This window comes from Crocodylus porosus, unplaced genomic scaffold (assembly GCF_001723895.1).
Source record: "Crocodylus porosus isolate Cpor-Errol unplaced genomic scaffold, CroPor_comp1, whole genome shotgun sequence".
NCBI classification, from domain to species: Eukaryota; Metazoa; Chordata; order Crocodylia; family Crocodylidae; genus Crocodylus; species Crocodylus porosus.
Genome location: NW_017728911.1, coordinates 13,498,250 through 13,510,346, shown reverse-complemented (window position 1 = coordinate 13,510,346; position 12,097 = coordinate 13,498,250). Strand labels below are relative to the sequence as shown.

Here is a 12,097-nt window from a genome sequence, read left to right as displayed (position 1 = left end):
CAGCCAGTGAGCATGGGCTATTTTTTTTTAAAGAACCAGGAGCTGGTGCCTAGAGGAGCCACTGGGATAGTGAGTGGAGGTCTGGGGGCACTCAGGAGGGTTGGGGGAGCAAGCAGGGGATGGGGCCTGGCAGGAATCCTCCAATGGTCCTCTGTTCCCTAGTCCAGCCCCCTCTCCCCCATCCCCTACTTACTGGCATGGAGTCCAGGTCCAGCTTTCTGCAATGGCAAACGGGGACTGCCCAAATATCCAAAGCTCTCTGAATCTTTTCTGAATTGATTCAGAGAGCTTCATATAGATTCAGACCTTTTTATTGGTCTCCTGATTTGATTCAGATTGAGAGATTCAGCTGCCGAATCAGGTCAAATCTCTGAATTGAATCAGCACCTGAGGCTTTGCACAGCCCTGCTAAAAGCAGGGTCTGACAGTACATACAGGGGGAAGGGGTTGAAGGGAGAAGAAGGTTGGGGGGTAGAGGGCAAGGGGACTACATGACCCCCAGGTCTGTTTTCTCTGTTGCAGCAATGGGAGGGGGACAAGACAAACCTCCAACTAGATTCTAGACCTGTAAAATCATTAAAAATATATAAATTTTCCATAGACTCTAATCACTGGGAATTGTCTTATAATCAGAATCATCTTATATTCAAGTAAATACATACATTTTCTATTTTGTTAAGCTATTACTCATGTTTGCTGATTCCTCAACTTTCCTGGTCAGCTGCCTGAAAGCAGCCTGACAACTTTACCACTTTTTCCAAATGGTATAAATGCATTTTGCTTCTCTGAAGGATTTCTATTAATGTTGGAATGTATTTCCTTTGGAAACAGATTCTTTTCATCTTACTATGCTCTCAAATGTTACTTTCATAGTGCTAAAAATCCCCATACAAAAAGTGATTGTCCATATATTCAGGCAGTCTGTGGTGCTATGAAGATGGTGGATCCATCACAGAAGTGCATTTTAAATAGGAACTTGTTTATAGAGACACCCCCTTTGTGGTACCCAGATGAAATGCGGTAGCAGTTATTAGGCCTATGCAAAGCGGCTAGTATTCACTTCAGAATGGAAAGGCAGACTGTATGGCTGGGATTCCCTCAGGGTAGCATCAGAGGTTGCCAACCAACCAGCCATTTGTTTTTTAGGTCACTATGATGTCTTTACAAAGGGAAACCTCTGGTTGGCTGATCAACTCAGAAGTCCTGCAGAGTGCGACGGTTAAAAGCTTACACACCAAAAAATCCTCCAGAAAATTTCCAAAGGTGTCCTGATAGGAGATGTACCCCAATCAATTTCAGTTAGATGGAGGATAATAAACACGTTGGGTCTTTCCAAAAAACCTAATCAAATCAGCGCTTAACAGGATTCTGTAACAACACTCCCAGCTGTCCTATCCCAGTAACAAAAATCGTTTACTTCCGAAATTTACTTTGCCAAATTTAAGGCAAAGTACGTACTGTTAAGTAGGTACATGCTGTTACATACTGTTAAGTAGAGAGGCAGTCACCTATGAAAGCTTATGCCTCTCTGACTGAGTTAGTCTCTTAAATGCTACCTTGCCCAAACAACCTCCATCTGTCAGGACTATAATCTATAGGGCTTGGTACATATAGCCTGGCACTGAACTGGGAGTTAAGAAATCTGCGTTGTCTTCTTTTAACCTTTAAGACCTTGGTCAAGATGCACTCCTTTTTCCTTTGGTTCATTTACTTACCCATCCTTTTTCTGACATCTCTTTAGGACAGGGATTATTTCTTACTATTTGTTTGGACAAAGTCAACACACCTGTAGGATTCCATTTTCCTGCTATACACTGTTCTGATATAACTACAATAATAATATAGTTCAAATACTTGTATAAATACCTATGAAAACTTGTTTTCAATATTTCTATTCCCTTTGCCAACACAAAGGGAACACATATGTTAAAGAAAAGGAAAGCAGAACAAGAAAAGATCAGTAATGGAAGTGCTTAAAGTTCACTTAATAGCACAAGGTCTCAGGGCAATCCAGGAAAAGCAGCTTATCAAGTCAGTCCTTAAATTTGGTCAAGAACAAATTAAATTCCATCATTTGCTAGCCAGAGGCTCAATAATTTAGCTTTAATATTCTCTTTCCATCCCGGGCTTAAATACTGAATTCTTAACATTATTATATTAGTATAAACAGATGTCACAATGAATACTAATAACAAGATGAGCATTTTGGGCACAGACAGAAGCGAAAATTTTCACCCAATCTTACCGTAGAAAGCGGTCTATAACTATGATCAAACACAAAGCTGCACACTGCTTAAAAGATGGCCGATCAGGTGAAAATGTTCAGATGAAGACGTTTCAGAACAAAACACCTTCTGTAACTTGTGTCTGCCTCCCTGCCAGTCTCCAAGCTGTTTTCAGAATAGGAGGGGAAAAAGGGAGCAGAAGAAGTTTGGTCCGGAGGGTTTTCAGCCTCTGCTGAAGAGTGCGACAGGTATATTGGAGCCCCCCCCTCTCAGGCTGGTGAGCTCCAATTCACCCACCTCACACTCCAGCACGGCTGGGGACCCCCTAGAACAAACTTCATCTGCTCTCTTTCTCCCCTCCCATTCTGAAAGCAGAGTGGCCTGGCAGCTGGGAGGAGCTGTTGCTAAACTAAACTGGCTGTAGGCTCAAAGCCAGCAGTTAGATTCCTCTCCCCCTGGAACCAAGAGTGAATTTCTGTTTGGTCCAGGGGATCATTGTAACTCAGAACACTTCCTGCAAAGCGTTCAGAGTTACAGCAGGGAGATGTACTTCTGCGTGCATCCTTTACATAAAATACAAGCAAAAAACCGCACATCTTTCCTATTCACCTCAAAGTTCGTTTGGTTGGTTGGTTGGTTTTTGTTTTTGGTTGGGGGGGGGGGAGAATTAGTTCTTCCCTACTAAAGTGGGAGAGAAATTAGAAGTGAAAGAGGCAGAAAACCAAAATGTTCTTGAAATTTTCCTTTAAAAAATGTGAGCCAAACAAAATCTTGGTCTGATCTTTTATCAAAAAATATTTTAAAATGTTCAACAAATGCCAATTGGAATGATACTATTGAGATTGAATGGCACAGCTGAATTATCTTTTACTAAGATTTCTCTGAAGATTTCAAAGAATAGATTGCAAAAGTAAATTTTAAAAGAAAATAGTAAAATAGCCTGTAGGCAACAAAGGCGCAATTGTCACAACAGCACACCTGCTGTTGGTTTTAGAATAGTCCAGTGATCATATTACAATATCACCACCTATGCCCCGAGGCATCCTTCCAAAATAGTTTGTGGATGTTATAAACCTATGCCATTCTTCAGCAAGTAGTATGTGTTTAATCCCATGGGTGTTGACATCTATTAACAAAATTTAGCATCTAGTGCATTTAGCATCTAGTCTATTTAGACACATTCTTCAAATTCACAATTTACGTTAAGCTTTGGATTGAAAGCTTGAACAGTACCTCTTTTCTGGCTTCGGGCTCTGTCTTTGAGACTGTGAATGCCGGCTGCCTCTTAACATTCCTCTATTTAGATGGCTGTCGTTGCGGCCTCCTGAGGAAACTGAAGCCCGAAGGCCTGCCCGTAGTTGATCTCCATTTCTGTGAAGTGGCACAGACGTACGGATAGCAGACACAACATGGCCAGAGTAAGATGTCAATGGGTCTTCACGATGGTGGGAATACTGGTGGGCAACAGAACTTTCTGAGGCTGGGTACTGTTGCCCTGGCCTGTGATAGCTCCTTTCATGGTAATAGGCTGGAAGGCAGGGTCGTGTTTGCTCCATTACCCCTCCACTGCAACTTCTAGAGCAGGCTGACCAGGGGCCCCAACTGCCCCATGTACCTGGGATTCCTGCACCATTGTCTTCAGAGGCACCTCCTTGCTCGTCTATCCTCTGGGGAACCTAAGGACACAAGCAGATTTAATTAAGATAACTGCACTTCCAATTCTAATAGAAAAAAAGTTCTCTTTTTCTTTAAAAGCCACTCTCTCCAGGATCATGGAAAGGAAAAACTGAGCTAACTAGGAATGAATTTAGTTGCCTTTATCAGTTGTTATGCTTCACCCTGCTAGCACAGGAGGCAGCATCCCTTAATTAATTTCTCCTAGAACCATCAAACCTTCAGACCAAAAGTTGTTTTTGGACTTTCTGGACAGGGCTGGATTTCCCTTTGGCTTCCACAATGGAAAATGCTGCTCAATTCAAAGTTCAGAAATGTGAAGATGGAAACTTTCTATTTTTTTCCTACACATCAATAGCAAAGTCAGAAAGAAAGAGAAATTTTAAAAAAAGAACAAAAAACCTTAAGTTACCTACCACAAGATGATTTCAAAAGAAAACGTAAAAGACCAATCTTACATTTTTGTTGTTTGTGACAAAGTTAGAGTAAGTCAGGGCTGTCCAAATAGCAGCCCACAGGCCACGTCCAATCCTGAGAAATTAACCTGAGGATTCCAGGTTTCCAGTCCAGGTGCTGCTCCCCACATTGCTCACCTGCTGCTGTCGCCAGAGTCTCTGTGCTCCCCCTCCCTCCCAATTCTGCTGCTTGCCACTGGCCTTGGGACTGGCTGGGATAAAGTGACCCTAGGCTGAAGTAACCTACAGTTAAAAGGAAACCTGCATGGTGTGGAGACACTGGTGCAGCAGGGGGCCCCCAATGTGGTACAGTGCAGAAGGGGTACAATGAGGCACCAACATGATTAAGGGTGAGAGGGAGGGAGCACCCATGGTTGGGGGGCCACAGCTTACTAGAGGCTGGACATACAGAGTGAAGCGTAGTCCCTGCCCTAGACAGAAAGCCATCTAGAAGGCAAAAAGCAGAATCGAGTAGGGAGAATGGAAAAAAATCCACATATTCTTGACTATGTTTCACAAACTTTATGTGAACTTGTTTTAGCCTATGGATTTCTCACTACAGGCAGGGTTTCTATTAGAGCTGTGCGAAGCTTTGGTTGCTGATTCAATTCAGAGAAGATTCAGCTCAATTTGGCAGCTGAATCTCTGAATCCAAATCAAATCAGGAGACCTATCAGAAGCGTCTGATTCAATTCGGAGAGATTCAACTATTTGGCCACAGATACAGCTTTATATGGTTTTTCTTCGTACCTCAAGGTACCAGGTATGGTTCATGAACACCAAGATGGGCCAGATGGAGCATCCCAAGGAAGCATGGGGGGGCTCCCCCACACATGCAGTGGCAGATCCAGAAGTAAAGTACTTCCAGCCCACTTCTGGGTCCACCACTGAGCATGTGGGGAACCCCCCTCGTCTCAATTACTGGTCCCTCCTAGGTCTGGGGGGGCACCCAAGGTCCCCCATGGCCAATTACCAAGCTGAGGCGTGCAAGAGTGTCCCCCATATGCTCAGCAGTGGACCTGGAAGTGGACCAAAGTACTCCCACACTCCCGTGGGATGTTCTATCGGCCCCACCATCTCAGTGTTCACAAGCCACTCCTGGTACCTCGAGGTATGTAGAAAAAACATATAAAGCTGTGTCTACAGCCAAATCACTGATTCTCTGAATCAGAATTGAATCTTCAGATTCAGCCGAATCAAGTCAGGACTGTGATCCAAATCTGTCCAAATCCAAATTAAATACTGCCCACTTCACTCACTCCTAGTTTCTATTACTGTTTCAGCTAAGTAAAAGGTTGGGTACTGCTGCACTGCCTCAGGAGCAGACCAGAAACTGGATGATATATCTGCTTCCCCACTGATCCAGGGTGAGGGAAATAGACTACTGCAGTTGTGTGTGAAACAGCTTACTTCTTTCAGCTACAGCCTACTCTCCAGTCAAAGATCATGACTAAACTGAAAACTGCCTAAGCCAGTCACAGGACATTACAAAGTAACAAGCTATAAACATGGGAGGTTTTAGTGGAATGTGGTTCGTGAGTATGGCTTGAATACACTATTACAATATACAAACCCTTGCCAGGCTAGGGTTTGTGGTGGGCTATGCAACAGTCAGTTGTGGTCTACATAATCTGAAACATTTCCCCCCTCCGAGGCTGCTCTCACTCTTTCATCACTAACCACATAAAACACAGCATTTAATTATAACTAGCAAATAATAAAAAGCATCTGTATTAATATGATGTGTTCTCCATTTCTGCAATGTTGCATAGAAAACAGGAGCAGATGGCTCTTAGTTTAATACTTTCTTTTTCTGTGGGTAACCCATTTGGCATCAACCTTTTAAATTCAATTGCCTGTACAACCCAATAACTACATAATGTCAGAATTATGAACAATACGCAACAAGGTATTGGTTTCTGGCTGTTACATTTGCATTCATTGCCAATAACAAACAGCAATGGCTCACAGTGTGGCCAGACAAATGAGCTATTTCTCAATTTGCAGTTTCTTCACTGAACAGTCATAAACTCTACGTTAACACAGCCTTGAAGTAAATATAAAACTACAGGATGTTTGATTAGGAAAGTGGCCCATCATCTTTCTTTTGACCTGATCCCAGAGAAATGTATTTGTCATAAAAGTCCAGAGATAAATAAAGTTTCGTTGGCCTGGTTTATTTAGTAGTTGGTTTTTATGGTGAATCACTAAACCTTTTTAGAAAGCCACAGGCATTCATCCAGGCAATTTAGAATCCATCAGTTTGCAAACAGCTCAAGCCACCACTAAAAATGAGGCATTTCATTGCATAGAAAGAGAAACAGGTATGAGAGTGACATGCACTGACCTGCTACAGAGACCTTCCTGGCTGCTAGTCCTCAATACAGCAGGTGTCTTTCAGTTAAAACAATGCTTTAAATGGCTAAAGGCAGAGGGAAAATAATTCTGTACACCTTAATCTCAGCAACAAAATTATTCTAGACATAGTACTGAATGCATTAACCTAGGTATTTAAAATCAGACATTAACAAAACTAACAATAAAAGCACAAGGTAAAATACCTTGGTTTAGGTTTGTTAGTGGGACTTCTACACAAATCTGGGGATTCTCTGAAAAGGGCAATTTTCAACAGCAGATATGACCCAGAATTTACACATCTCTTTTTGAAATATCTTCACAATTATTAAAGTAAACTTTACAATTACCTTAAAAGGTAACAGAGTAGTTAGAAGCCCTATTTTTCAGAGTGGGGGAAATGAAATGTTCCCATTTGATCCTCACAAGGTCATCTAGTCCAGCCCCCTGCTCAAGGCAGGATCATCCCTGACTAACCTATTCCAGCCAAGTGTCTAATTGTAAGAAGGAAGCCCGGCGATCTTACGAGGAAAGAGATGAGAGACCAGAAAGACCTGTAAAGGCCACTTTAAAATGAGGGTCTTTGTTACCCGGAGAAGACAAGGACCCAGAAAGCAAGAACCTGACTCCCAGGAAGTCAACAGTGCTACAAAACAGAGAAACAAAGTTGCCTGCAGCAGGAGGCAGTCTTGGGAGGAGACAGCTAGAGCAGCAGAGATCCCAGCTGCTAGGGTGAACAGAACACCTTAATGATCTAGGGTAAGCTGCAGGCTGCAAGCAAAGCAGGGACAGTCAAATGAGAAATAGCCGACTCCAGGCTATGGCAGGGGCTCTAAAATGAGATAATGGGAAATCTCTGCACCAGAGCTGAGTGACAGGAATCAGCTGAATGGGAGGGGAGGGGCTGACCTGTTTGGCTCCAGGGCAGAGGGACACTCTGGCCCTGAAGGTAAGATAAGAACAGAGCTGTCCTGAAAGGAATGAGAAGCTCACATCCGCCAAGAGAAGAAGGGCTTCCACTAGCTTGTAAATGCAACTGAAGGGGTGAAGATCTGGTTGAGGACTATTTGAGTTTACACAAAAGGGGCTGAGATTTTTGTTGAGGACTCTTTATGTTAACCAAGTGGGATCCTGTTTTCCACTTATAACCACTGGAGGACCAGGAGCAGCTGTGAAGAATTGTTAGGAGGGTGCATAGCAGAGTGCTCTGCATGCTGCAATTTTTCTTTCTCCCTCTCTCCCCCCACCCAAAGAAGCAAGCTTGAGTGGAGAGGGGCTGAAGCCACAGGGCTGAGGCTGAGAAACAAGAAGGTTGACACTGCAGAGATAAGGCCCAAGGAGGAATGGCTGGAATCAAGAGGTGTGGCTGGTCAGAGTCAAGGACCCAAGGAATGAAGTGAGGACAGTCAGGAGACTGGAAGATTGTGGGCTCACCTGCTTGATAGTTCAATGGATGGGAAACTGGCTATAGGGTAGGACCCAGAGAGTTCTCATGAACAGATCTGTGTCATCCTGGCATGAAGTGGCTAGTGGTGTCCCTCAAGGGTCTGTGCTTGGACGGGTGCTTTTCAACATCTTTATCAATGATTTGGATGGGGGAGTGAAAAGCTCACTGGCCAAGTTCACAGATGGGGCAGTGTGGCCAAGCCAGAAGATAGGTTGCTGATATAGGTAGACCCGGACAGGCTACAGAGATGGGCAGACCCGAACCAGATGAAGTTTAACACTTCCAAATGTAAGGTGCTCCATCTGGGGGCAAATAACCCTCAACATACATACCGGCTTGGAGGTGACAGCCTGACCTGCACCATGGCTGAAAGGGACCAAGTGATAATGATTGACCACCACATGAACATAAGCCGTCAGTGCAATGCGGTGGCCAGCAGAGCAAATAACACGCTGGCATGCATCAACCAGTGCATCTTATGTAAAACTAAGGAAGTGATACTCCCACTGTCCTCAGCACGGGTGAGACCGCAGTTGAGTACTACATCCTGTTCTGGGCACTGCACTACAAGGATGTGGAAAAACTTGAGGGGGTCCAGAGAAAAGCCACCCATATGATCAGGGACTTACAAGGCAAGCCATATGAGGAAAGGCTGAGGGACCTGGGCCTGTTTAGCCTAAAGAAGAGAAGGTAGACTGAGGACTTGATAGCTGCTTACCTCTATCAGAGGAGTGCATCAGGAGCTCAGTGAACAACTGTTCACTAGGGCACCCCTGGGGAAGACCAGGACCAATGGATATAAACTCCTGGAAGACCACTTCAGGCTTAATACCAGGAAAAACTTCTTCACATTCAGGGTGCCCAGACTGTGGAATAAGCTCCCTCTAGAGGTGGTGCAGTCACCTACCCTGGAGGTTTACAAAAGGAGACTGGACAGTCACTTCACTAGGGTCTTCCTGCCTAGAATGGAGTGGCTGGACCCAATGGTCTGCAAGGTTCCTTCCAGCCTCTAACAATCTTTGAATCTATGAGACCCAGTAAATAGAGACTGGGTAAAACCTGAGGCATAGGTATGGATATAGAGGCAGCTGGAGACCACAGTTTTTCCATATGTGAAGTTCTTGTCCCAAAGAGATCACACAAAAACAGAAACCATCTTTATTAACAACAATTACCTTCCTAATAATATTTGTATGCATACTGTAGTAAAGCAGAACACCACAAGAATGATGTAAGTTGGACAGTGCCCTCTGACAGTGCAAAAAAAATTATATAAAGACACTCAATACTCAACCTTCCTCCCACCCCAGATAACATATTCCTGTAAGCATTTGGGTTGGATGGTGACCCATCTTCTAATTTCAGGGGTAACTGACCTTTCACTGACAACACAGGTAGGTTCCGTTGGCTACTGTAGAGTAGTTTCAATAGCTGGAAGGATTGATTGGATCTAAAGAGCAGCTGATGGACTTGTCAGATCCAGTTCCATCAACAGCGCAAAGCCTTCTCATGTTGCAGAGGTCACATTACCTGAGACCCAATCCTGCATCTGGTCAACAGGCCCACAAAGTGCCCTTGCATCTGGAGTCTTGGCCTTACAGGACACTGGGCCTCTAGCTCCAAGGACAGATGCAGGCACCCACTGTGGCCCAGTTATGTAATTTTGGATTCATACAGGTTCATCTTGTTCCAAGGTTCTTACATGTGCAACATCTTGGTTCTTGGAGAAATGGATTTCTTGCATAGCCTGATATTTGGCTACCAAATCTGGGTGGAGCCGATCCATGCGTGTTTTCAGCTGGTGGTTCATTAGTAGTTCTGCAGGGATGCAGCTTGTAACAGTGGATGTAGTTGCATACTATAGTAGTAAGAAATTAGTTAATTGTTGGTTCCAGTCACCATCAATGATTTGTTTCACTGCATCTTTAGAAATTTGGAGCATCCGCTCAGCTTGGCCATTTGATGAGAGGTACAATATGGATGTGGTGTGATGGATAAGATTCCTTCCCATAAACTTAAATTCTTCAGAAGTGAATTGTAGAGCATTGTCGGACACAAAGGTATCTGAAAGACCATGCATTGCGAACAGCTTCCCTTAAAATCAGATTATAGTGCATAAAGTCATTGATGTGACAGAAACAACTTCCAGCCACTTTGAGAAAGAATCAAAGACAATCTGACCTTGGAAAGGATCAGCAAAATCTATGTGCAGCTGAGATGATACTGTCCTGGTCAATTTGCAAGGATGGACTGGAGCCTTAGCTGATGTGCAACATGTAGCTTGGCATGTTTCACGCCTCTTTGCTGTTTACTTGATGTGAGCATCTATATTTGGCCACTAGACAACTTCTAGCAAGAGCTTTCATGTGAACAATCCCCAGAAATCCCTCATGAAGAGCATTGAGAACTTGCATTCAACCTGCATTAAGAATGACCACTCAAGTTACCCACTCAGACATTTCTTAAGGGCAGAAAGTTCATGTTTATGTGTACCAAATGGCTTAAGTTCATCTATGACCTTTGCCAAAGGCCCTGCTCTTCATACCAGTTTAGTACTTGGGCTAACATTGGATCTTTAGCAAAGTCATCTTCCTGGGGAGAAGGATCAGAAGAGAATTCTAGCACCAGACCTCAGAGGGTGGAGGAAGACCAAATTCAGGGCAGGATAACAGCAAACAACTCTACATTGGCTATTGACTTCCCAAGCCTGCACTGAAATTTGTAGTCAGACTCATTTAAAAGTAAAGACCAATGAAGCATATGTGGTAAAATGATTTGGTGTTGTAGTCCAGTCTTGGTGAATAAATCTAGCAACAGGTTATGATCTATCACAATATTGAATTTGCAACTGTATACATAGTCATGGAATTTCTTAACCCCAGCAACAATTGCAAATGCTTTCCTATCAATTCAGGTCTAATTTCTCTCAATCTTATTCATAGTTCCTGAATAGCAGGCAATGGGAGTTTCATATCCATAATTCTGCAGGTGACTGAGGACAGCCCCCACTGCATATGGTAAAGCATCAGAAGGAAGCAAAAGAGGCTTTGCCATGTCATAATGGACTAGCATGGTGTCCGATTACATCAGCCATTTCACATCACTGAAAATCTTGTCATGCAGTTCATTCCATTTCCACAAGGCATTCTTATCCACTATGCAATACAAAGGCTCAGCAACTGAAGCCTTGTCTTATAACAAAGAATGGTAGAAAGGAAGTACGGGTTGCATGAATGGATTGTAACGTGGATAGAAACCTGGCTGGATCATCGGACTCAGAGGGTAGTAATTCATGGCTTGATGTCTAGTTGGCAGCCAGTATCAAGTGGAGTGCCCCAGGGGTCAGTCCTGGGACTGTTTTTGTTCAATGTTTTCATCAGTGCCCTGAAAGATGGGATACAGTGCACCATCGGCAAATTTGCAGATGACACCAAGCTGAAAAGAGGAATAGATACACTGGAGGATAGGGCTAGGATTCAGAGAAACCTCAAGAAACTGGAGGATTGGGCCAAAAGAAATCTCATGAGGTTCAGCAAGGACAAGTGCAAAGTCCTGCACTTAGGATGGAACAAACCCATGGCTAAGCAGCAGCTCTGCAGAAAAGGACCTGGGGATTACAGTGGACAGTAAGCTGGATATGAGCCAACAATGTGCCCTTGTTGTGAAGAAAGCTAATGGCATACTGCACACATTAATAGAAGCATTGCCAGCAGGACATGAGAAGTGATTCTTCCCCTCTTTTCAGCACTGGTAAAGCCATATCTGGAGTACTGTGTCCAGTTTTGGGCCCCCCACTAGAGAGAGAGTCCAGCAGAGGGCAACAAAAATGGTTAGGAGGATGAGGCACATTACTTCTCAGGAAAGGCTGGAGGGAACTGAACTTTAAAGTTTAGTCTGGAGAAAAGAAGACTGAAGCGGGATGTAATAGCAGCCTTCAACTA

At 43.8% G+C, this 12,097-nt stretch overlaps 1 protein-coding gene across 1 annotated transcript in view; it reads right to left on the bottom strand.

The window, feature by feature from the left end:
- Positions 1 to 12,097, bottom strand: part of THSD4 (thrombospondin type 1 domain containing 4) — a 639,363-nt gene that overhangs the window by 592,487 nt on the left and 34,779 nt on the right. The window contains exon 3 of the mRNA XM_019533460.1: positions 3,459 to 3,901. Coding sequence (XP_019389005.1) covers positions 3,459 to 3,901 — 443 coding nt within the window. The remainder of the gene's footprint in view (positions 1 to 3,458; positions 3,902 to 12,097) is intronic.